We start from the raw sequence: 27,420 nt of genomic DNA, 5'->3' as shown, positions 1-27,420 counted from the left end.
TTAATAGAGGGGAGGTGGAAAAGACGCTCTTCACCTCAGCATAGGTGGCACAGTGATGTAAAACTCAGTGGCCTGAGTTTGATGCTAGGAGCTGGTCAGAAGCTTGATATGGTGGAACAAATCTGCAATCCCGGTGATCCTACAGCAAGATGGGAGTCAGGGAAGGCAGACTTGGTCTAAAGCTCAGAGGCTATTAATCCTGGGATCCACCTCTAAGCAGCAGAAATGAGGGACCCTCTCTTCTAAGGGTGGAAGGCAAGAGCCAATGGAAAATTTTCTTCTGACCTCCATATGCATGCAATGGAATGCTCATATGTGTGCATGCACATTCATGCGGGCATCTTTGTACACACACACACACACACACACACACACACACACTAATTTTCAAAAAGACTGTGCATAAGGCAAGACATGGCTTTACTTTCTTTTAATGCAAAACTCTGGAGGCTGAGGCATATTGCACGTTCAAGGCTAGCCTAAGCTACATAATGTGTGTGCGTGTGTGTGTGTGTGTATAGTATAGTCCTGGCTCTCCTGGAACTTCCTTTGTAGGCCAGAGTGGCCTCAAACTCACAGAGATCCAAGTGTGCTGGCCTCCTAAATGCTGGGATTAAAGGTGTGCACCACCATTGCCCAGCTAAGTCCCTGAATATATTTGTTTTTAAGTTTATACTTGATTGGAAGTATAAGTAAACCTACCCTTAAGACCCCATTCTCAGAAGTTCCTCCTTGTACTTGTTGCTAGTCCTGAAAGGTTCCTGCTCACTGAAGTCTGTGCTTTGCACATTAAACTCTCATTAAATGCTAGCAAGGGGTACACAACCCTCCCTTCCTAAGTTCCTTCTAGGTCCTACTTATGAAAAAAAAAGTCTCACCTGGAAATACAGTTGCAAAAAGTACACTTTAATACATGCAGAATGTCTTATCACTAATGTCTTCTTCAGATCCTGTTGGCCTCAACTCTGTGGAGCTATCTAAAAGACATAAGATAATAATTTTCCGCCAAGACTGAGCCTGGACTTGGAGAGGGGATTCTGATGAATGGATGTTTGGGAGCATAGGAAAAATGACTGGAAGTCAGTTGTGGGTACAAGCTGGTAGCCCTGTCCTCTGCTCAAGACAGTTCTGAGCTCACAACTCCCACCATGCCTGGACTCTGTCCCACTGACAACTCAGAAATCTTTTTGAGAAGCTGGGCTAATCAGTGCTGTTGCCCTCTGTTCTTTTAGGTTCATGAAGCCCCTCATACAATTCATATTGCATCTTTATATTTTGCGTAGTTGAGAAATCCTGTTTATATATTTTAAAACTCATGTTTTTAGGGTTATTTCCTATAGTCTTAAGGCCTGTCCATTTTGCAGAGGAACGTAGACACACCCTTGCCTCTTGAACTTGGGCTGCTTCTAATTATCACGGAGTCTTAGCCTTAACAGGGAGAGCATTCCTCTAAGGAGAAACATGAACCTCTGTACACTGTTATACAAACAAGCCTCACACCCACAGAAATGAATAGCATTCGTGGAGATCCATGTTCTGCTGGCTCTCTTTAGAGGCAGGACTGTGTCACGCTGTCCCTTCCATGGCCATGCGGGACTTGGCATCCTCCAAAATAATCCTGTTTGAAACAGAAAGGTGGGACCTCCCTGTTGTCTTCCAAGATCTTGGCTTCTTAATAAAGCTTTCATGACCCCCCTCACCCCGCTTCCTTGACTACAATTACTCTAGCATTTCACCCACAGACTCAGCAGGATTCAACAGTGACATGAATCTTATGTGATGACACTATGTTATTTCCTATGCTTGTATTTAGTAAACAGGTTTTTTTTTTTTTTTTTGGCTTATCATGAGTAAATCTGAAAGCAATATCTGTCGGGTTTCTCAGGTATTGTGTGAATGACCCAGATTGGCCTATCCCTAGCACCATACTCCACCATTCATAAATATCAAGGGATGATGCTGACATGAATCAAACTGCAATTCGTGCCATATGAAAGTAAATAATTTATTCCCTATTTTCACACACACACACACACACACGCACACACACGCACACACGCACAGAGAGAGAGAGAGAGAGAGAGAGAGAGAGAGAGAGAGAGAGAGATGCACACACGCAGGGGGGGAGACACGCACACACACACAGAGAGAGAGAGAGAGAGACAGACAGACAGACAAACACACACACACACCCACACACACACACACACAGAGACAGACAGACAGACAGACATGCACACACGCAGAGGGGGGAGACACGCACACACAGAGACAGACAGACAGACAGACAGACAGACAGACAGACACACACACACACACACACACACACACACAGAAAACCACTTGGCAATGTTTATATGCATAAACCTTGTTTTCCTCCATGGCTGCTAGTCATGGCTGAATCAAATATTCATTGATTTTGATGTGTCATGCCTCCTCGTGTTCTAATTTGCTTTCTCATGCTATGGTAAACACCATGTCCAAAAGCAACTTAGGGAAAAATGTTTATTTGACTTATGCTTAGAGATGGCAATCCATCACAGAGGAAATTGGGGGATGAAAGGGCAGAAAGTCAAGGCAGGAAATTGGATAGGAATCATGGAGGAATTCTGCTTGCTGGTTCATTCATGGGAACACACACAGTTAGATTTCTTACATAAGCCAAGACCACCTGCCGAGGGCGGGGACCACTCACGGCTGAGTGAGTCATACTACAGCTGTCCGGAATCCAGGAGGAAGATGCCTGGTAGCCATTATGATGCAAGCAGCTTTCTTCAGATGACCCTAGGATGTATCAAGCTGGGGATGAAAGATAACCAAGAAACCATGCAAACATAGAGGTGCGTCCTTTATAATGGCACCAGCAGACTCTACCAAATTTGTTACTGTGGTCACTTTCAAGGAATATTTTTAGCATACAATATTAAAAGAAGTTACTTATGCAATTTTCAGGCTTTACTACCTAAGAAGAGTTTTCATTTTAATTCTCCAGTAAGCCAAACGTCTTCTTGGTTGTTAATATTTTTCCAGTAAGGTGTGGCCTCTTTTGCTTTCAAACTTTCCTCTTTGCTTATTTGTTTTGCTCTGAAATTGTATGGTAATGAGTGTTTCTGGTGACATAAAAAAGAAAAAAACAAACAAAGAAAACTGAAACCTTCTTCGGCGAAGGTTTTTTTGTCCAGGACATTGGCAGATGGAAGATATCTGTTCCAAAGGCACAGACATAAGGGAAAAGGTTCTGATTCTGTAGCTCACAGGAGTCTGGAGCAGCAGGAATCGGTCATGATCTTTAAGTAGCAGGTGTCCTAGGGATGGAAGCGCCTTCTAGACAGGATCACGAGAGACCATAAAGAAGTCGCAGGAGAAAATGTACTTAGCTACGTGGCATTTCAGCAAGCAGATCTGGGAAAAGAAGTCAGGAGGGAGCATTAGAACACTTAGTTGTGAGTATATTAACTTCGCAAAGGTACGCTGCATTCAAAATGCAGGGTTCATTTCCCCAGAGAGCCTCAGGGCCCTCTCATAGTAAAGCAGGGCCTTCATCTCCTGCCCTTTCAGTTTGAAGACCAGCCCAAGAAGGCTGGTGCTCTCCACAAGCCGGACATTCTGCCGAACACGTCTTTCAGCCACTTTCTCCAAAGCTGTGAGTAGTTTCCTCCAGGCAAAGGACTTCTCTTCTACTTTTAGACCTTTTAAGTAGTGAGTGATTGCCTCGTCTTCTGACTTCTTATGAAATTGTTGGAAACGGCCATAGCGGAAATGAATATCCTGCTCTATGTGGGCCACAAGGTTGTTGCGGTTCAGGGCCTCCTGGAAATTTCCCTCTGCTTCTTCATATTGGCCAATTTCTGCCTGCACTTCAGCCATGCAAACATAAGCCATCTCAAATGTGGGCCTCAGATTCAAAGTCTCTTGAAATTCACAAATGGCCTGATGTGCCAATCCCTGTATATTCTCCTGCCTTCTGGACTGCCTGTTTCCGGATGTCTTCAGTTGGATCATCTGTTGCTTGTAACAGAGCCCTTTTTGGTAATGTAGGTAGCCAGAGGAAGGTGACGTCTGCAAGGCCCTGTGTAGAAGATGAAGAGCTTTGTTTATGTCACCTTTCCGGCGGAAATACTTGGCTGCGTAGCGAAAGACATAGCTTTGGCAAGATGTGCTGCTGAGGGCTTCTTCAATGTGTGTTTCTGCTTCATCTTGTTCCCCTAAATCCTGAAGCTTTAGAGCAAGGAGAACTTTAAGGTGTGGATCTTCTGGATTTAACCTGACAGCCTTCCTTAGAGGTTCTAGAGAAACATAGTTGTCATCGAAATCTTGGCGATAGGCCACAACTGCATAGCCAGCGTTGTACTCAGGGTTTTCTGGTTCCTCCTGCAGAGCCTTTGCAAAGCAGGCCATGGCTCGCGTATAGTTACTTCCTCCACACTTCAGCAAGGCCCAGCCTTCCTCACAGTCTATCTCAGCACACTCCATCCTGTAGCGGAAGGGACTTGCGAACTCCCTGCAAACATTCTCCACCTTGTCCAGGTAGATCTGGGCTTCTGCCAAGCTGCCCCTGTGGTAATGCACCCAGGCACAGTTGCCCCAGGTCACCAGGCTTCTCTTGCCCAACTGCTCTCCCTCGATCAAGGCTTCAGCCTCTTTCAAGCTCTTCAGGGCTTCCTCCTGCTCACCTTTCAGGTGTCTCACGTAGGCCTGGAGGTTGTGCATCCCCAGTGAGTTCTTGATGTCAAGGAACTGGACCTGCTCTGAGATCCTCACTTCCAAATCAGGTATGTCATTTTTTTCGAAGAGCAGGCCCCATGTGAAGTGACATCTCAGCTGAAGCAGATTCTCCATGACCTGGTCACCATCAGCATTCTCTCTAGGAGGGAGAGGCAGAATGAGTTGTTATTTGAGAAATGGCCGGAAATGGACACAAGCCAAGCATGTCTTCCAACACTCTTGCTCTTTTATCCAAAGCCCCACACTTACTGTTCCGTTAGAGTCCCTTAATTGTAAACTGATGACTTCAGACAAGGCCGGACATAGATGGCCACAAGGAATACACGCACACACAAAGATGACAGACCCTTCTTCTGAGGTTTAGAACTCTAAAAAATGATTTCTTTCCTACTGTCTTTGAGGACTTTATGTCCACTTGCATGCTGCCTGAGTTGACATACAAATAGGACCTGTCCATTAGCTAAACAACGAATATTGAGAACATGTCACTGTCACTGTAGGGCCTGTCCCTTTCATCTTAGACACAAACAAGGAACTGGTGTGATGTTCTAAGAAGTAGGCTATCTCGGATCAAGTGGACCTGTTGTCTTCTTTCTGACACGAGGGGCATGATTCTGCTTGGTCTTTTTATTTTGGGGTGATTTAGATGTGGGCCTTCTAGAGAGTGACAGACCTTAGCTCCCCTCCTCTGTGGTTCAAAGGATTCCCTGCATTTTAAAGATGTCTGTACAAATTGAAAGGCTTTCCTTGTCTCCCTACAGTACAGTTCCAGAGCTTCCCAGGTGTGTATCACTGCATGCCTCAGTGTCATACTTTACCTATCTGTGAAATGGGAACAACTTTAGTATCTCCCACTCCTGGTCTTTGGAGGTTTTAGTGAGTCTATAAGTATACAATACATGGAATATATTATAAAACCCTATAAGAGTTTCCTATTTTTCTATTGGTGTTCAAGACAAGAGGTAGAATTTAGTCACTCATGTTTTGGGTGGGTATCCAAAAGCAAGCAGCTTTAAATCATGTTCAGGGCTAGAAGGCAAAAGGCTCTTGGTTTTGTTGGTGGTTGTCTCTGCCAGAGGCCATGTATGTCATACTGCATAAACCAGTTGTCTTTGGTTTTGATCTGGTCAGAAGGCAAGAGTAGCAAAAGAGAGGTGTGACAACCTGTTAGGTCTTTCCCATAAAGAAGACCATGCTTGGAGTCCTTAAAGGTAGACCAATAAATAGAAAATGACATCTCCTGAATCAGCCAGTTGGACTGAGTAACTCCTGCATCTCCCATTCATTCACCCAGTATATATTGTAAATTATATGTGATAGCCCCTATTTTCTGGTCCCAATTCTATTGTAGGAAGTTTGTCTTCTTTTTTTCAGTTATGTTCCCTCTTTTAGCCCCCAGGGGTGTGGTCTTCTTTATGAAAACTACCTGCTGTGGTTCATGAACATCAGTTTTTTGTACTGGAAGACCAGAATTCAGCATCATTGACTCAAAGAAAGCTTTGTGTGACTGACCAAAATTCTATGAAGTCTCCAAGGTGCTCCAATAACATACATGATTTTGAAAACATAGAATTGGACTCACTATAAACCTAAAGCAATCAACGCGATATGGTACTAGTATGAATAGCTCTGAAAGAGAAAAGGGACATACATGTTGCAGGGGTCGGGGACACAAAAGCCAAGTGTCAAAACACTACATGTATGGCTGCACCTTTTTGCCTAGGCTGCCACAGGAGAATAATATAGACTCAGTGACTTACACAACAGAACTTCGTTTTATCGTAACACAGCAAGTTATAAATCTCAGATCAAACTGCTTGCCTGGTAGCACCTCATCTAGCAAGCATTTCTTCCTGACTTGCAGAAGGTCACATTCCTGCTCCATCCTCCTGCAGTCTGTCCGGTCCGTGCCATGAACTGAGAACCCTGGATTTGCTTCTTCTTCTTGTAGGAAAGCCTCTCAATTCTGTAACAAGTGCCCTGCCCTCAGGTCTTCAGCTAACTTGAACGTATGTCTATATATTTTTACCTTTCTCTATGTACAAGTACTACTTTTGCAGTTGATTTGGAAGGGGACATAGTTTGAACATTAGTATAGTTTGGCTTAGTGACGTAGTTTCTAAGGTGTAGATCTGCTGAAGGCAGTTTCTTTTGGGGATGTTTTAAGTCACTCATATACATGATTAAAATAGAGTTGGAAGGAAGTGTTAAAGAGAGTTTAGTCATAGTTCAAGACAGAGAATAAACTCACAACAAAACACGGCAAGCAAGCTTTAAATCTTTGCATCTGTCAGGAGGTCAGGGTTGGAATAGCTTTCTGAGTTAGAGATAATCCTGCAAGCCGCTACAGTCAGGTCCTGAGAGAGAGAGACTGCCCAGAGTGTCATGCCCTGATGTCACACTAAGGGAGTCATGTAGACCAAGACTGAGCCACAAATTGAGTTCCCCACTTTTCTCCCTAGGTCTTGTCTCTTCCTACAGTTGTCGTCTATGCTCTGTCCTTTGTGTGAGTTTGAGTGGTCTATCCCAGTGACATGTCTAATTGTGTACAGAACCTTAAATGCTTTCGAGGCAGGTTATAATCTTGGTTTCAGTCCTGGCAAAAGTTCAGTCTCATCAAAGGCAAGAGATTTATTTTCAGAAAACAAGACTTAACCATGTGTCAAGGCATTCTACCTGATACCTGACAAAGGGAGGCAGGATAGGGAAAATGAGACGGTGACAAGTTCTCGGCTAACTCGGGAGTGAGAGCCTGGAAGTAGCTACTTTGAGATGAGGACTTTGGGGCTAGAGAAGTACATCTCTTATTAAGGTGATCCATGGAGAGAGGTGCCTTCCATTTTGGAATCTTACCATCTTTGGAATAGTTTTGAATGCCATTTCTCCAGGAAATAACAATTCTTTTGAAAACCTCACCAAGAAGAGTGCCCAAATGTGGGCCCAACAAGACTGACACCAGACTTAACTATGAACAGAGAACAATGGGCAGCCCAGTAAGGCTTGGAGAGGAGGTCTTCTCCAGGAAAGAGACCAGCCATTGGTTGTCCAACACCAAATGTTGGTTCCTGATCACATATACACAATTAACATTATAAAGACTTAACAGGTTATATTTAGAAATTTATGTGTATGTACATACGTGTGTGTGTGTGTGTGTGTGTGTGTGTGTGTGTGTGTGTGTGTTTAGGGTGCTTATGCCAAGGCATGCATATGGAGGTCAGAGGATGGCACAGCATTATGCACTGGTCTTCACCTTGTTCCTTAGAGGTTGAAAGCCAAGTGTGTTCTACCTCCTCTCTCAGTAGTACCACTTGGATTCAACCCTGGTCCTTATGGTTTTTTTGGTGAGCCCTTTACCCACAGAGCCATCTGCCCAGCACCATTTTAAATCTTCAAGGGAAGCAGTTGTGAGGCTCCCTTGTCCCCTTGGCATGGTATTTCAGAGCCTATGGAGTGTGACGGGAGACTGGGGACCACAGAAAGACCATCAGTGGCCATGAATGTTCGTAGCTTGCAGAATATTATCAGTCCTTCCTTCAAGTCCTTCCTAGGCTTCAAGTAATGGAAGGAAGATGCTCGAAATGTCCTTCATGTACCAACCTGGAGAAGAAATAGGGCACATTCTTCTTGCCATCGAAAGGTTCCTGAGTGTTGAGAGATCTTGGTGCCACTTTCTAGGAATGTAGTGGGAAGTTGACATTGGACTAGGACAAGGAAGTAGGCTCAAGATGAATTCAGCTGAGGAATGTGTTATTTGTATCTTAATGGGTTTTGTTAAGGCTCTGAATACAATAATCATGGGACCTCTGTTTATGCTTTGTTTGTTCCTTAACTACTCTGTTTATACCTTATTTATTATTCCTTGACTACTTTGTTTATGCCTTAGGACTGACCATATTCTTTGTATGTACCTAGAATGGTAAAAAAGCAGAGTGGAGAAAAATAAACCCACTTCAGCTTTAGAACTGGCTGGAGTCAAATTATAGTGTTGCCTAATTGTCTTTTCTTTCTTTAATGCTCCCTCCCTCCCTCGAGACACTGTTGACTGACTGAGCTGACTTGGTCACCTGAGCCTGTGGCCCAGTGTGCCTTGGGTTTCTGTCCCTCAGTCCACTAGTCCATTCCCATTTCCAGAGTGCTTTTTCTTTTCTACGGAAATGTCTCTTTCTCAACGTATGTCTCTGGTCCAATTCATTGATGCTGGACAAAAATACTTGGGTATTTCAACAGTGCCTCTGGGAAAGTTTGGCAGTTATTTCTGGACTCTGGTCTTTACCTATAACATTTGATAAGCCAGGCTAGAGATACAAGGGTAAGACGTTTCTGGTCTTTCTGTCTCTATAATCTATCAGTTTGTCTACCTGTCTCTGACCTCTCCTGAACCCCCCTCTGTTGTTTTTCTCTCTTTCTGTTTTTTTTTCTCTCTGTTGGGGGCACATAGGTCCTTGCATCCACATTAAACAGTAAGAACATCACACATGTTAAACATGAAGAATTGTCTCTTCAATAGATATATATTGTTTTCCCACTCAGAAGACTGGTAAGGGAGGTCATTAATAACCTAGTATTTTGTGTTCTCTGTACAGCCAGAACACATCAACCTCATACAGCAGGACCAGAGGGGGCTAATAGTGTAGGTAACTTTTGCTTTATTTGTATGGTCAGAGGCTCTCCCAAGCTCACACAACCAGAGCTAGAAATGGTAATAGTCCAAATGACCTCTGTACTGTCTGTATGACTGACACTATACTAGATCCTTCCCAGGCCCCTGAAGCTAATACTTGAAGCCTATCTCTACAACTAATCCTTTTGAAAGAAGTCACATGTCCTTTGAGTTGCGTTTCAATGCAATTATACCTCATGATACCACTGTGTGCACAAAGGATTGTATTACACCAGGAAACATTTTTTCCATATTATACAGTGCTGAAATATATTTACAATAAACAGTGTCAGGTTAGACTCTAGAAGTTTGAACCAACATTGGCTAAATTATGGTAAATCGGATTTCGTTCATAGAGACCAGAGACCCCAACATTTGTCTTTTTCTATCTCTATGTCTGTGTCTGTGTCTGTGTCTGGGTCTGTGGGTCTGGGTCTGGGTCTGGGTCTGGGTCTGGGTCTGGGTCTGGGTCTGGGTCTGGGTCTGGGTCTGTGTCTGTGTCTACCTCTGCCCCTCCCTCCCAAACAACCAAATTCATGGTTATTCCTTCTTTTCCAGAGCACTTTAAAATGATGAACAGGCTTCTGTCGGAAGGTTAATCTGGCCCAGGGGCGTCAGATTCAACCCAGCTTTTCTTTGCTTTCCCTGGCTACAGCATTCCACAGGACAGCAGTAGCCCAGAAAGATCTGCCTTGACTGGGAGGCTCACAAGGATCCTTCTGGGGAACTGTGTCTTGATACACTCTTGCATAAGCACCTACTCTACCTTACCAAACTTCTTGGCATGGTTTTATGACCCATGGATGCCCTTCCTGCTACTGTCACACAGTGGTTATTGTTTCTGAAATAAATGGGTTGGGTACTCTGAGATGAGGACTCTGAGAATCTCACTTCTTGTCTGCCCCCATTTGGGTCTTCCTAGCCAGGCTCCTTCTGGAGGAATTGCTATAAGAAGGGCAATGAGAGTGGGGAGGCCCCCAGGCTCAGGGGATCAGAGGTGACCTGATTCCCTAGGTCTCAGGGGCAGGCAAGAGGGCCTTTTTTCTTCCTAGTTATATGCCCAGTTCTTCTGTTCAGTTGCAAATAATGAGATGCTCCTTACCTGGCAATGCAGCAACTCGGCCTCAGGGTGCAATAAAGCGCCCCATGTGCCTTCCATTAAATCTGGAACCACTGGTTGGTGGCCCTGTATCTCATTACCTTTCTGGTGAGGTATGAGGCCCTTGTCTGAGGGACGGAACTTTTACCCACCATACCCTAAGCCTTAGTTGTGTGCCCACCAAGTCTCTGGGTCTCAACTTGCTCTACCTTACCAAACTTCCTGGCATGGTTTTACACTATATATATATCACAAATCCATGCAAATTTAGTTTCTTGGCAAACAGCTTTTAATATCTCTTGTCTGAGGGAATAGAATTTATACATTTCTGTTTCTTAATCCTGGGAAAGAAAGAGGAAAAAAAATGTGTCCTGGCTTTTGGTTAAGCCAGCCAGGGATGGGCAAGAATGCACCTGTAACAGCATCTCGAGAGGTCCTTTATGGGGTATGCTAAGGACAATGGCGCTCAGAAGATCGGAAGGAGCACACTCTAACCAGCTGATCACTTTTAGGGCACCAAGGGTACTGGTGGTGCCTTCTTCCATCCCAGAGAGCCTGTTTGATAATTGTCTCTGTGAGATGAGCATGCTAAATTCTCCCCCAGACACTTCGTACTACATGTTGTGAGACAGCCATAAAAATCAAAATAAGCTTCCAGTCACACATCCAGCACCAGGCACACAGCCTATTTTGGAGCATTAAGCAAAATCCCTGAACCCTGAGGGCAGTTAGCATCCTTTTCCCCCATCTGCAGTAGAAAGCGAAGCTAGAGGCATAGCCAGAACTAGGCACGAGCAAGTGTCCTGGGTTTTCTCAGAGTATAGAGCAGGGAAATCCTTACCCCATGGTTGCTGTGAAGGTGGTAGCTGTTCAGAGCAGAGAAGGACTCTTCAGAGACTGGCCTTGACTCTCTGCTCTCTTGCAGACTCTCCCACCTACTGGAGGCTTAGATAAGGGGAGGCAAAATTGTGAGCTGGGGGTGTGCTCTTTGCAGTCATCAGTGGGAAACTGAAACTGAGACTGGAAAGTGAAACTAAAGTTTGCAGTTTATCCTCAGGGAAGCTGGGGGCCACAGTCGGGTTTGCCTTTCTGCTCTCTCCAGGGAAATGAATCAGAAGGCTCTGAAACTGACTGACTTAGCAGGTCCAGAGAGCACGGAGAGATTCTGTTAGATCGGAGCTGATGAAGGTGATGCAGTTATAATGAAAATCAGACTGGCATCTTCAGAAGCAGTGTTGTTCTTTATTCCAAGCAACTGAAGGGTCTGCATTCCCTCCTTGGAAGTGAGACTTGCCCATGTGGTAGTAGGGGCCTTAGGAACGGATAGGATGGCAGAGGGGAAGTTTGGGACTGGAAGACTGAATTCCTCTGCTGTGTGGAAGTGGACGATACTAGCTGGCCTGGTGTGTGCATAGCCTTAGCAACTTCCACAGGTGTCGTCACTCAGGTGCACTGTCTGGCCCATGGCTTCCCAGCCTTAGAAATTAAGCCTTCATAAACGAGGACAATTTCTCAAAGCCTAGGACTGTGTATGTGTTAACTTATCCTGAGGTGACTGTAAGGGGTTCTTTCCCTCAATCACAGCCACGTAAACAGGAACCGGACATAGAATCCCTAACCAGAGCCTTGATGCTATTCCACTCTAAACAGGCTAATAGCAGGCTGGAGCTCAGTGATTAAGAACACGGACTGTTCTTCCAGAGGTCCTGAGTTCAAAGCCCAGCAACCACATGGTAGCTCACAATGTGGATCTGTAATGGGATCCAATGTCCCCTTCTAGTGTGTCTGAAGACAACAGCAATGTGTTCATACACTTAAAATAAATATTTTTTAAAGGATAGCAATAGCAATCTAGGGAACTACATACAGTGGATCTCACACTGTTTCAGGTTGAGGTCTATTATTTTAGTCCGTTGTCTTGGTCAAGCTGTAATCTCAGCCCTTACTGGTGTCTAATTCCTTATCCTGGCCTTTGGTGTCTGGGTCCTCAAATACAACTCACCCTTCACACCTCCAAATATTAAAAACATTGAAAGTACTTAAACTTCTACTTTCATCTCTTTGATAGAATGCTAACCTCTCCTGAGAGTCCTCCTTGACCAGGCACTGAGTGTCTAACACCCAGTCAGCTGACACCAACACAGGAGATGGCCCTCTGCCCACTTTCTCCAGTAAAGTTTAATTTTGGAGAACCTAGAGGCATGTGTCAGTGAGGTGGCTAGGTATACATTAGAGAGTTAAAGTGCTTTCTATCAAGCCTGACTCCTGGGTTCAGTCCCCGGAACCCATGCTGTCAGGAAAGAACACAATCTGGAGTGTTATACTATGACTTCTTCACACAAGCGGTACACATAGGTACCGCCCCCACAAACACACTAGCAAAAACACATTCACACACATACACACTCACACATGCACACACCCGCTACACACTTCACTGAAAGATAGTATTAATACATTTGAAAAGGGATGGGGTCGAAAGGATTGTGTTAATAAGGCTCTTGACTCAAAATTGCCTTTTCTTGTTTCCCTTTGGTTTCTTTCCCATTTATTTATTTTTTTTATTTATTTATTCATTCACTTTATATTCTGACTGCTTTTCCTCCTCTCTTCCCAGTCCCACCATCACCCCTAACCCCATAGCCGTTACCCCTCCCTGTCTCTTCTGAGAAAGGAAGGCCCCACCATGGATACTAACCTGACATGGCACATCTAGTTGTAGCAGGACTGGGAGCATTCTCTCCCACTGAGGCCAGACAAGGTAGCCCAGCTAGGGGAAAGCCATTGAAAGGGAGGCAACAAAGTCAGAGTCAGCCCTTGCCCAGGTTGTTAGGAGACCCACATGGAAACCATGCTGCACATCTGCAACATACATGTAAGAGGCTTAGGTCCAGCCCATGCGTGCTCATTGGTTGGTGGTTCAGTTTCTCTGAGCCCCTGTTGGCCCAGGTTAGTTGACTCTGTAGATCTTCTTGTGGTGCCCTTGATCCCTCCGACTTGTTCAATCCTTCCCTCACTCTTCCACAGGACTCCCCGAGCTCTGCCTGGTGTTTGGCTGTGTGTCTCTGCATTGATTTCTCTCAGCTGCAGTAGAAAGTCTCTCAGGAGACAGCTTTGCTAGGCTCCTGTGTGCAGACATAATAGTGCATCATTAATAGTGTCAGAGATTGGCTCTCTCCCATGGGATGTGTCTCAAATAGGGCCAGCCATTGGTTGACCGTTCCCTTAATCTCTGCTTCATCTTTAGTCCTGCACATGTTGTAGATAGTATACATTTTGGGTTGAAGGATTTGTGGGTTTTTTTTAGTGTCCCCCCCCCAACTCTATTGGAAGTTCCTCTTTGCTCCAGGAGGTGGCAACATCAGCCTCTATATCCCCTGCTGCTAGGAGTCTTAGCTAGGGTCACTCCCATAGACTCCCCCTCCCCTATCTATCCCAAGTCTTAGGCTCTTCCTAGAGGTGCCCCACCACCATCTATTTCCTTTCTCTATCCCAGCCCTCTAGCTCTGCCAACACACACAGGATCCTCAGCTCAGTTCCCCTCCCCATGCCCTCTCCCAACCAGCTCCCTTCCTCTATGTACCTCCAATGTCTATTTTATTTTATTTTCTGAGTGAGATTTAAGCATCCTTCCTTGGACTCTCCTTGTACTTAGCTTCCTTGGGTCTGTGGATTGTAGCTTGGGTATGTTGTACTTTATGGCTAATATCTTCTTATAAGTGAGTTCATACCATTCATGTGTTTCTTGGTCTGGGTTACCTCACTCGGGTTAATATTTTTGATTTCCATCTAATTGCCTGCAAGTTGTATGATTTCTTTGTTTTGAATAGCTGAGTGTAGTGTGCATTGTGAAAATGCACCACATTTTTCAGTAACCATTCTTCAGTTGAGGGACATCTAGGTTGTTTCCAGTTTGGGGCTATTACAAATAAAGCTGTTTTGAGCATAGTTGAGTAAGTGTCCTTGTGGTAAAAATACCACATTTTTTGGGCTGAACCCTGTATTCAAGGATATTAAATTGAATTAAGGGAGTTGCGACCTTGGGACAAGATCACACACAGCTAAGTTTAGGCCCAGGCATGGTACAAGCCTTTAATTCCAGGAGGCAAAGACAAGCAGATCTCTGAGTTCAAGGGCAGCCTAGAACAGAGCAAGTTCTAGGTGAAGAAAAACTTAAATCCAGGCTTAATGGACCATAACTTTAATCCCAGGAGACAGGCATGTAGATCTCTGGGTTTAAAGTCAGTCTATGGAGCAAGTTTCAGGACATCCAAGCTTAGGCAGTGAAGGAGCTGGAAAACAGAAAGCTGGTGATAATGTAATAGGACAGGGGAGGTGCATGTTCCAGCTCCAGCAAGCAGCAGAACTCAGTAACTTTAGCCAAATGGCTCTGGCTTTAGAGTCCAGAATAGAAGTGACTACTGGGACAATTCTTGCTGCTGGTCAGCTGGAGCTAATAAATTAGTGGTAATTAAGAGGAGAACAGCATCACTGAGGTTAAATCTTCTGGGAAGTGTTTTCTGAGAGCACAAAGAAGCTGTGTTCAAGAGCTAGCCAAACTTGTACCTCATGCTGCAGCTGTACTTGGTAATGTGTAAGAATCACCCAGATGATACTGGTTTGAAGGCATGAAGGGGTCATGAAGAACAGCTGAGGCTTGGCATTGTGAGAGGCCATGGAAGGCCATTGGTGAAGGTGCAGCCTCCGTTGCAGTTAATGGCCCAGGACTGAAGGGGTCATGCAGAGGAGTTGAGGCTTAGCACCATGAAGAGAGTGTGTGAGAGGCTATGAGTGAAGCCTAGTTACAGCAGAAGATCCTAGTGTATTGGAGATGCCAGTATCATGGAATGATCGCCAAGGACAGCAGCAGCAGTGGAGTGGATCAATCTGAGCTTAGGGTGCTACAGAGAGCAGAGCTGGAGAGGTTATACCAGCTCATTGGAGGGTCCCAGAAGATCATGTGTGGATCCAAGACATTGAAACAAGAAGCAGTAATGTTGAAGTTGCCTTGGAGACCCCAAGATGTTTGAGATGTTGAGAGCTGTGGGTTATCTACTGAGGAAAGCTTCTAACAGGGAGTCGGACGAGCCCAGGAGAAAGAAGTTTGTTGCACTAAACAAAGATGAAAAGGGAATTGGAGATCTGAAGACCACTTTGACATCAGACATGGAGGTGCAGAGTTTGGAGTTTGCTGGTTTCCTGACTTGCATTGGGGATTACAGATAAGTGGATGAATCTCAGAAGAGACTTTGAACCTAGGACTTTTAACATTGTTGAGATTGCTATAGAGTAGGCAGGGAGGGGGGGCTTTGGAAGTTAGACTAAATATATTTTGCATCATACTATGTTTAGGTTTGGCCCCCCATAGACTCATATGTTTGAACAAGCCTATGGGGGCCAGGGAGTAGAATGTGATGGTTCCTATATGCTCAACCCAGGGAGTGGCACTATTAAAAGTTATGACCCTGTTGGAGTAGATGTGGCCTTGTTGGAGTAGGTATGTGGTTGTAGGTGTGGGCTTTAAGACTCTCATTCTAGCTGCCTGGAAGCTAGTATTCGAAGATGTAGAACTCTCAGCTCTGCCTGCACCATGCCTGCCTGGATGCTGCCATGCTCCCAATGGACTAACCCTCTGAATCTGTAAGCCAGCCCTAATTAAATGTGGTTCTTTATAAGACTTGCCTTGGTCATGGTGTCTGCTCACAGCAGTGAAACCATGACTGAGACAGTTTTGGTATGATCTTTTCCCATTCTGTAGGCTGTTGCTTTGTCATTTTGACAGTGTCCTTTGTCTTACAGAAGCTTTTCAGTTTCATTAGGTTCCATTAACTAATTGTTGATCTTAGTGCTTGAGCTGTTGATGTTCTGTTCAGGAAGTTGTCTCCTGTACCAATAGGTTCAAGGCAGTTCCCCAGTCTGTCTTCTATTAGATTTAGTGTCTGGTTTTATGTTGAGAACTTTGACCCATTTGGACTTGAGTTTTGTGCATGGTGATAAATATGGGTCTATTTGCATTGTTCTACATGCTGGCATCCAGCTAGACCAGCACCATTGGTATGATGACTTTGGTTTCTCTCTCAAAAATCAAGTGTCTGTACATATGTATGTTTATTTATGAGTCTTTGGTTCTGTCCCATTGATCAGCCTGTCTGTTTTCATGCCAATACCGTGCAGTTTTTATTACTATTTCTCTGTAGCACAGCTTGAAATCAGGGGTGGTGATACCTCCAGAAGTTCTTTTATTGTATAGGATAGGTGTAGCTATCCTAGTTTTTTGTTTTTCCATCTGAAGTGGAAAATTGCTCTTTTAGGGTCTGTAAAAATATTGTGTTGAAATTTTGATGGGAATTGCATTGAATCTGTACATTGCTTTTGGGAAGATGACCATTTTTACTATATTAATCCTGACAATCCATGAGCATGGGAGCTCTTTCCATCTTCTGAGATCTTCAATTTCTTTCTTCAGAGACTTGAAGTTCTTATCTTAAGGGTCTTTCACTTGCTTTGTTACTGATACACTAAGATATTTTTTTATTATTAGTGGCTATTGTGAAGGGTGCTGTTTCCCTAATTTCTTTCTCAGCCTCTTTATTGTTTGTGTAAAGGAGGGCTACTTGTTTTTTTGAGTTATATTTTGTGTCCAACCACTTTTCTGAACGTGTTCATCATCTGTAAGTGTTCTCTGGTAGAATGTCTGGGGTCAGTTTTATATATACTATTATATCATCAGAGAATGGCTATACTTTGCCTGTCTCCTGGGTTCAATCCCCAGAATCCATGGTGGAAGGAAAGAACTGAATCCAGGGGGCTGTACTGTGACCTTTACACAAATGCACTGTGTACAAAGTGGCATCCTCACACTCACATTCACATACATACACACACACACACACATTCACATACATACACACTCACACACACATTCACATACATACACACTCACACACACATTCACATACATATACACAGATATAGTCACACACACATTCACATACAAACACACTCATACATACATACTCTCTCATACACATACATATACACATTTACCCACATACACACTCACACATATATACACTCACACATAAACACACACACATACACACTCACACTCACACATATATATACACTCACACACATAAACACTCACACACATACAGTTTCACACATACTTACACACATATATTCACTCACACACACTCCCATACATATAAACACACTCATCTACATACACACTCATCCACATATACACTCACACACCTCACACACATATATACTCTCACACTGACATACATATTCACACACACAAACATTCACACACGCTCACATATACGCACACACGTACACTCACACACATACACATTCTCTTACACACACTCACACACATACACACTCTTACATACAGTCACATACCTGTCACATACTTCACACAAAGCACTAATAATACTTTAAGTGTGATGAAAGAATCTGATTTAATAAGACTTTTAATTCAAGTTGGCTTATCTCTTGCTTTACATCTGCCTGTCTTTGAGCGGCAGTTGGGTCTTATTTGCTAACGCAGCTGCCTAGAATCCTCACATTCCTGTATCTCCCACAAGTCGATTGTCTCACCCCACTGTGCTCATACGTATTTCTCTGGTCTCTCAGTGTCTTCCACATCTTCCTATTTCCTCAAGAAAAGTGATAGAACAGAAGCCCAACCCTTGGAAATGTCTTACAAGCAGGAGAGACTCTTCACATTCTGCCATATGGAATTTGCTTCCTTCGGTTTCTCTAAGTCCCTGTGGTGGTTTGAATAAAAATGACCCACAGAGGCCCACAGGAGTGGCACTGTTAGGAGGTGTAGCCTCGTTGGAAGAAGTGTGTCCCTAGGGGAAGGCTTTGAGGTCTCAGATGATCAAGCTAGGCCTGGTTGGTCTCAACCTCTGAAACAATAAACTGGCTCCATTAGGTGTGTTGCTTTGTAAGAGTTGCTGTGGTCATGATGCCTCTTCACAGCAATAGAAACCCTAAGTAAAACAGTCCCTATGTACTGGGATGTTGTTCTTTCCAACTCAAAGGATACTGACAAAGACGTTCATATGTCCCGCACAGTGCCTGGAAAGCAACTGACTTAGAGATGGCCCCATTTGCTCCCTTCCTTAAGTCTAGCCACCCCTACTGTACTTTTTCAGTACGTAATCCACAAATCCAGTCCATTGTCAATTGGGAATGCCAGTACAAATCTCTGATAAACATGCTAACTTTAAATATTACTTATTTAATCTTTTATTTTTATGTGTGTCCATGTGTGCCTGCATGAGTTTATATTAAGGATGTGCATGAAGGAGACTGTGGGGGGTGAAGAGGGGTTCCTCCAAAACTAGAGTTACAGATGGTTGTGAGCTACCATATGGGTGTTGGAACCTGAACTAGATTCTCGTCATGAGCAGTAAGGGCTCTTAAGCACTGTGCCACCTCTCCATCCCAAACACACAAACTGCAATACTTACCATGAAAATCAAGTTGAGTGTTTAACTGGGTTTCAGAACCAGCACTTTACAACCTCTGCTTTTGCATTCTGTAGTGATGCCCTGACCAGAGAGGAGACATTTAGAAAGACCACTATGCCTCCACTTCGCTTACTAGACTATTGAAAGCACAACCCTAAAACAATGGGTGCAAAAATTCTTTGGTGGAAGAAGTGGAAGACTAAAACGTTTTGATGTTGAAGCATCAGAGGAAGAGCTTGCCTCACAGGGAGAGGCTTCCTGCAATTTTGTCATGCTATTTCACAGTCAGATTTACACAATCTGTTTCCAGGTTTCTCTTTCCTCTTTTCTATAAACTCGTAACCCTGCTGCTGGGAAGGGAAATGGAAAGTAAAAGTCTTTCTCTTCCTGACCTGACCAAACTGTAAATAAATAAACCCATCTTAACTTTCCAGTCTATGCTTCTTAGTCTCTGTTCATTAAAGGAAGCCATAGACTTTAGAAACACAGGTACCTTATAACAGAGACCAGCTCCTGGCTAACTGATATCTGTGGTTACAATGTGGGGACATTTCTAGCTGGTTGGCATGTTATTCTGATTGCCTAACTCTTAGGTGTCCATTGCCTATGAATGCCTATTGGTAAAGAGAAAGTAACTTTCGGTTTTAAGTCATTCTTTTCTGTGAAAAATACTCCTAAAAGTTTGACTTTCTCATTTGGGCAGTGACCGATGAGCTTTTAAAGTGAAGACCTCGCTATGTTTTGGGCCCTTCATGACAAACTGTAAAGGCAGTGTATTTGAAAGGCCCCTCAGTATGGAGGCTCGGTTGAACTGGCAGTGGAGCAGCAGTCACTTAGCTGTGTGACTAGAAAGCTTACCCATTTTTCGAGAGTGCCCACTTTGATTTTCAGCAGAGCCTAGTGTGATATCTGTGAGCTTAGATTTTTGGTTTAACCCTACCTCATGTTTGCTCACTTGGATTCCCCTTGGGCTACCCCGCAGTACCAGCTGGTATGAGATCATTTATCACCCACACAGGACCTTGAATAAACTTGGGGAGGGGTTGTCATGATGTACAAACTCAGAAGGCTAAGGTTCTTAGAAAACTTTTTTTGTTTGTTTGTTTGTTTGTTTGTTTTGATTTCAATACATTTGTGAGAAAGCTGTATTATAATTCGTGTGGGCATGGGAAGGAACTAAACGCACTACATCTTGATGACCCTTAAGAAAAATTTTCGGTGATTTTTTTCTAATGCACATTGGTTTAATGTAACTGCCTGTGTATGTGACAGTTAACATGATGAAGGCAGACATTTTGGTGGCTGAGGCAACAGTTCCATTAAAGGTTTATCTATGTGAGGGTCTCATGGACTCCAAAGAGGTGAGAAACTCTGCTAAAATGCCTGTCAAAAGCAGCTTAAGGGACAAGGAGTTTATCTCAGCTGACAGTTTGAATGTTCAGAGCATCAAGGTAGACTCCTCAGGCACAGTTAACACAAAGACTTGGGGATTTATTCTCCCAATAAGGAATAAAATAATATACATTATTTTATTAGGGAATATAGAGCCCAGCCAGGATTAATATACATTGTATTTAAAAAGTACACATGCTTCTATTCTCTGCTTTGTTTTGAGATAATATGTTTCAAAAACTAGTTTTTTTTTTCTCCAAAGTAAGCTAGCCTTCAAAGAAATGCCTTTATCCCCTACCCCTGTCTGTTGTAGTGCTGTTTACTAAAGGCAAGATAAGGAATTAACCCATGTTCCTGTAAAGAATGGCGTTTTGTTCCAGTAGCTCAGTTACACTAATGTCCTTCCCCCTTAGGTCCTACTTGCTCCCCTGGCTGAGCTGTGACAATGCCTCTTCTAGCTTCTTAATTACCATTCAGTTCACAGTGCTACTTAGACAGAAGGCAATGCTAGTACACTTTACTTAACCAGAGTTCTCTTCTCCCACAACAAAGCTGAAATAGTAATTGACCTTAGGGTGAAACAAACACTAAGACTGTCAAACAATTGCTCTCAAAGTTAGCCAAAGAAAGGTGTTGCCTTTCGTCTATTGGCTCACCAGAACACTTACTCTGCCTGCTTCTCAGCTCTGTGCTTTCATCCAAATGAAAGAATAGCCCTTTGCTGACTAACCTGAAGCAGGTTTGAGCTTCATGGTCACAGCAGCAAAATCCTAACTGTAGCATTGTTCCTCACTTTTGCTTCCCTGACCTTTCTCCCAGTTGCAATAGCTTTGATTACCAGTAAACTTTGTTTTCAAGAACAATTTTTAGTTTGATAGAACAAATACAGATAGCAAATAATTCTCACATTATCTCCCTGCAAATTACACAACTTCCAGAATTTTCCCTAAATGTGTATATATGTATGTGTGGGGAGGACATGTGACTTCCTCAAAAATTTCATGCATGATCATCATCACTGTCATCGTTGTGTGTATGTATATATGTGTGCATGTATGTCTGTGTGTGCATCTGTGTGTGTGTGTGTCTGTCTTTGTATGTTCTGTGCAAATTGTGTATGTTGTACTACAGTGCATTTTAGAATATGGGAGGACAACTTTGTGTAGTGTCTTCTCTCCTGCCTTTATATAGATTGCCAGGCTTGAATTCGGGTAGCCAGTCTTGCTTGGCAAGCCTCTTTACCCACTAATCCATCTTGCCGGCCCTCTACCTTAAAGTCTCTTACTGAACTGTTGAGCTAGCAAGCTGCCTGGATCTGGTGGTCTTCACCTCTCAAGTGTTGGGGTCGTGACATGGTGAGAGAGCTTATGAGAGACAGTCGACCTGACTTTTATAATAGACTCATTTTCCTGATAAATAACCGATTCCTTTCATAACTCGCAATCCATTAATCCATGGATGGATGAAACCATTTATGAGGGTTCTGCCAATTACCTTACAGACTTCAACGATGTTCTCTATTAGGGACACATGCACTTGTGGGAGGGGGCATCTAAATCGAAGTAGTTGTTTAAATGCATTGTAATACAAAGCAAGCTTTGCACTGGAGGGATCAGAGGAATCACACTCTCCTGCTTTAATTCGGGACGCAGGTATATCCTGGGTATCCTTTTTTTAAGTAGAGCTTGGAATACAAGGCACTAATCGAGAAAAATGGACCCGAGCCAAATCTTCCCTTTGCAAATCTCTAGATTTGGTACCTTTTGGGATGTACTGTTCTACTAGACAATGACTAGAACGCTTGTGAGTCTTTTTATTCTAAGGAGCCTTGGGGGATGACAGTGGGCAGCCAAGAAGTTGCGGCTCTCCCAACCATAAGAACCAGGCCACTGATCTGAGCTCTGAAAACTACTTTTTTTTTTATCAAGCCAGCTCAGTCAGTCAACAGGTTCTCCAGAGCAGGAGTGAGGATTTTTTTTTTTTTTAAGACGATTGGACAACATTATAACATGACTCCGGCCAGTTCTGAGGCTGAAGTGGATTTTTTCCAGTCTGCTTTTATACCACTTTAAGAACATGTAAAGTGATAAGATCAGTTCTGGGTCAAGGAACAAAGAAGATGACAAACAAAGTCTTGTGAACGACTTTCTAATCAGGATGACTGCCGCACATGCCTCACCTGAGTCAGCTCTGAACTTTGCATTAACTCAAATGTTCTTAAAATCAGGCCACAAGTTCCATCACACTATTGGTGCAGCCTGGAGAAGGCGCGACACTCTTCAGCTCCACCGTTACCGTAATCCACATAATATTTGTAAAATTCATATCCAATAAACAACTCAGGACAGCCAAAAAATAAAAATCTGGGTCTATTCCCCAGTCCTGGCCCAAAGTCAGATTCCTGCCCTGAGCTGGCTTTTGTCTGGCCAAATTCCCACCAAGTGCCTAGAAGCAAGTGTCCCCAGAAGGCTCTCCACATTCTTGGTTAAAATTACCTGTGATTAGAAACTTCAAAAACTTCATGATGTTCACTTGCGGAAGAATGGAATGAGATTCACATATTTTATCTTGCTCAAAAATGAATTTGAAATGGATCTGAGACCTTTTCATTTAAACATGAAGTACTGAAACTGCTAGGGATGTCACAGGAGATCCTCATCTACAGTTTTAGGGTGCAGACCAGACACAGCACCGACAACACATGAAGGAGTTCTGTGGTGGCTATTCCCGGCTGTCAGCTTGACTGTATCTGGAATGGACCACAACACAGAACTTATAAGGATCTTGTGGAAAGGAAATAGAGGAAAACTTACAGGCCACATGGTACACGCCTTTAATTCCACCACTCAGGAGACAGACGAGCAGATCTCCGAGTTCAAGGTCAGTCTACAGAGCAAGTTCCAGGACAGCCAAGCGTAGGTGGTGAAGGAAGCCATGGAAACCAGAAAGCTGATGAAGATGTAATTGAACAAGGGGGTCATGTGCCACTCCCAGCAAGCAGCAGAACGCGGCAGCTTTGACCACGTGGCTCTGGCTACAGAATCAAGAATGGAATCTCCCTCGGAGACTAAGGAAAGTCACTGAGGCCCCATGTGTGACAGGGCTGTCCGTGCATGGAGACCCAGAAGGGACATTGCGTGAGGTATCCTAGGTTGTGCTTCACAGCCAGCCTTGGTGATGAGTAAGAGTCACCCAGGTGACCGGTTTTGAAGGCGTGAAGGGGACATGGAGAGAAGCTGAGGCTTGGCACTGTGAGAAGCCAAGAGAGGTTGGTGAGGGTGCAACCTCACTGTCAGTTGAAGGCCGAGGACTGAAAGAATCATGTAAAGAAGATGAGGCCCGGCATCATAAAGAAGGCCTGTGAGAGAGAAACCATGGCTAAAAGTGAAGCCCAGGAAACCTGCTAACAGAGAGTGGAAACAACTCAAGAGAAAGAAGTGTATTGCGGTCAACAAAGCTGAAAGGAGTCAGAGATCTGAAGAGCATTTTGACATCAAACACAGAGATGCAGGATTTGTAGTTTGCCCCGCTAGTTTCATAGGACCAAGGGCTTTTCTTCCTATTGATGCTGGGCAGTGCCATCCTCTGCTACATATGCGGCTGGAGCCATGGGTACTAATTGGTTGGTGGTTTAGTCCCTGGGAGCTCGGGGTTGGGGGTCTGGCTGGTTGATATTGTTGTTCTTCCTATGGGGTTGCAAACCCCTTCAGTTCCTTCAGTCTTTTCTCTACCTCCTCCATTGGTGTGTTTGTGCTGAGTCCAATGGTTAGCTGCAGGCATCCTCATCTATATCAGTAAGGCTCTGGTAGAGACTCTCAGGAGACCTCCACATTTGGTTCCTGTCAGCATGCACTTCTTGGCATCAGAAATAGTAACTGGGTTTGGTGGCTGCATATGGGATGGATCCCTAGGTAGGGAAGTCTCTGGATGACCTTTCCTTCAGTCCCTGATCTACTCTTTGTCCCGGTATTTCCTCCTGTGTGTATTTTGTTCTCCCTTCTAAGAAGGGCTGAAGCATCCACATTTTGGTCTTCCTTCTTCTTGAGCTTCATATGATCTGTGAATTTGTTTCTTAGGCATTACAAGCTTTTGGGCTGATATACACTTATCAGTAAGTGCATTCCATGTGTGTTCTTCTGTGATTGGGTTACCTCACCCAGGATGATATTTTCCAGTTCCAACCATTTACCTAAGAATTTCATGTAATCATTTTTTTAATTGCTGAGTAGCATTCCATTGTGTAGATGTTCCACATTTTCTGTATCCATTTCTCTGTTGAAGGGCATCTGGGTTGTTTACAGCTTCTGGCTATTATAAATAAGGCTGCGATGAACATAGTGGAGCATGTGTCTTTGTTATATGTTGGAGTATCTTTTGGGTATATACTCAGGAGTGGTATAACTAGGTCCTTAGATAGTACTATGTCCAATTTTCTGAGGAACTTCCAGACTGATTTCCAGAGTGGTTGTACCAGTCTGCAATCCCACCAACAATGGAGGAGTGTTCCTCTTTCTCCACATCCTGCCAGCATCTACTGTCACCTGAGATTTTGATCTTAGCCATTCTGACTCGTGTGAGGTGGGATCTCAGGATTATTTTGATTTTCATTTCCCTGATGACTAAGGTGTTGAACATTTCTTTAGGTGCTTCTCAGCCATTCAGTATTCCTCAGTTGAGAATTCTTTGTTTAGCTCTGTACCCCATTTTTAAATACGATTATTTGATTCTCTGGATGCTAACTTCTTGAGTTCTTTGTATATATTAGATATCCCTCTATCAGATGTAGGATTAATAAAGAAATTATAACAGCAAGGAAATGGAACCAACTTAGATGTCTGTGAACAGATGAATGGATAATAAAGATGCAGTGCTATACAAAATGGAAAATTGTTGAGCTTTAAGGAAAATGAAATTATAAGGTCTGTAAAAAAAAGTGTATGAACATACATGTATGTAACAACAATTGCTAATAAAGAGGCCATGAATTTGAAAGAGAGCAAGTAAGCGTGTATGGGAAGGTTGGAAGGAAGAGATGCAAGGGGGAAATGATGTCATTACATATAATTCCAAAAGAAGTAACGTTTGAAAATGCATTTCCTTTCTCATATTCAGATCAGCATATAATGTGCACGCATGCGCAAACACACAAAGACACACACACACACACACACACACACACACACACACGGAGTTGTAAATCTGGGATTATCCTAACATTTACAAAGCAGATCAAGAAAGGGTAATGGATGATGAGGAAGGACAGACTGCCAACAGACGGACACTGGTCATGAAAGAGATCATAAAGCTGTTTTTCTAGCGTCAACTCTTTCATAGCCTTTTCTTTTCTGTGGTAGATAGATGTATAACCATATAACTGAATATGGAAAACACCAGCTGGAGCCCCACTGCTTGAGAATGGCCATTCCCACTGTATAGCAGTCCAGGGATATGTGGAGTTTGATACTGGCCAAGACTTTGAGTGGCTCCCTTAAACCAGCTGTGTAGTGGTTTTCCTTGTGGGTTCACTAAAAATAAAGCAATATTTTTAATAGTCAAAAAAGAGGAAAGAATATACATTTCAAAAAAACAGTTGAAAGAGAGAGGATCGTCAGGAGGTTTCAGGGCATGTGCGGTGGAGACAGAAAGGTTTTCCATGACAGTTCTCAAAGGGTCTCCTAAGTAGACCATCTATGCTCTTAGCTGCTCCCTGTGGTTTGGGACACACTCTCCATTAGATAGAACACACAGTTCATTTAGCAGCCCAAGCACACTGAGCTCTTCTTAAAGGAGACACTCATTAGGATGTGTGGATGGACAGAATGGCAGGGAGAATGGCAGAGCAGCAAATAATTGTCCCAGTCTCAAACCTAAGCCTCTCTGTAGATTTCAGTGTTCCTTTTCCCTTAAGTGCAAATGCAGCTGCACATCTATTCGTACCCACCCACAGACATCCTCATCCTATGCTCTGTTAGTTGTTTTTTTTCTTCCAAATATCACTGTCCCCACTGTGTGCTTTGTGAATCTGTTTGTGCCCAAAACACTCTGAGCAAGATGATGAACACCAAATCTGCTGACCCAGAGACTCTCAGAACTCAGACCGTTGCCAGATTTATGTAACCACATGATACACACTTTTTCTCTTTCCCTGACAGTTACTAAGTAGCAATTTGTTGCACAAAAGGTTTACAGGAGCAACTTTCCTGGTTTTCTTTTCAGCATTTGCTTGTGTTTTTATTCTAGTACTACCGTTAAGAAGATATTTGCATCACAAACTTGATTTTCGCTTATTAGGCAGATGCTTATAAACATAGAACTGGAAGAAGGTAGCTGGGAGAGAGAAGCCTTCCTTTCTAAGGTCTCCTCTCATTCCACTCTGCATGTATAGTGCTGGGGACCAGCACTAAAGAGGAATTCTAGACACCATGCTTGGCTCAGTCAATGGCTTTTAACTTGAGCTGAAAATGGAAATATCTTCATTGCCTTGGATTGAAGCTCAGAACAGAACTTTAGACTCTGTACAGGGATACTACCCGAGTTATGTCTCTCAATGTCTGCTGGAGGGAAATTACAGTGAGGTAGTTTTCTATCTGATGCTTAGCTCAGGACTGATGGAGAAACTTGTCCTACTGTGAGAACAGTGCTCACAGTTACTGAATGTTCTTGATCAACTGTCATAGTTTTCCTCTTGATCTCACCACAACCCCATAAGGAAAGTCCTATTACTATCCTGGTTAATATGTAAGTAAATCTGGCTTAGAAATATCAACCAAAGAAGCCAAGATCTCATATCATATTCGCAGCAAATTTCAGTAAAGACCCTGGCTAACAGTGTCTCCAGGTGGCACTTTGGCTCTGCTCAGTGCAATCAGGGGTGTATAAAAAAAATGAGACCAGAACACTTCAATATCCCTCATTACGTGTGAGCTGGGGAGAAGAGAGAAAGTCCTCAGGAGAAGATGTCTTCAGTTGACCCAAACTCAGATACACAACCAAGTCTTACCTGTGGGAAGCACAGTGTAGTTAAAAGCCCCTGTCAGAGATACCTCTGAGTT

General features: G+C 43.5%; 2 protein-coding genes across 4 annotated transcripts in view; one reads left to right on the top strand and one right to left on the bottom strand.

The window, feature by feature from the left end:
- Positions 1–27,420, top strand: part of LOC116891105 (interferon-induced protein with tetratricopeptide repeats 1-like) — a 92,587-nt gene that overhangs the window by 10,466 nt on the left and 54,701 nt on the right. The window lies entirely within an intron of this gene.
- LOC116891107 (interferon-induced protein with tetratricopeptide repeats 1) lies at positions 2,705–11,410 on the bottom strand. The gene is made up of 2 exons (XM_032891821.1): positions 11,329–11,410; positions 2,705–4,864 (listed from the first exon to the last, which is right to left on the bottom strand). The coding sequence occupies exons 1-2, from the start codon at positions 11,331–11,333 to the stop codon at positions 3,478–3,480; spliced, it is 1,392 nt and encodes a 463-aa protein (XP_032747712.1). The 5' UTR covers positions 11,334–11,410; the 3' UTR covers positions 2,705–3,477.

The sequence above is a fragment of the Rattus rattus genome, chromosome 2 (assembly GCF_011064425.1).
Source record: "Rattus rattus isolate New Zealand chromosome 2, Rrattus_CSIRO_v1, whole genome shotgun sequence".
NCBI lineage: Eukaryota > Metazoa > Chordata > Mammalia > Rodentia > Muridae > Rattus > Rattus rattus.
The sequence above is the reverse complement of the archived record's forward strand: the minus strand, read 5'-3'. Positions and strand labels throughout refer to the sequence as shown.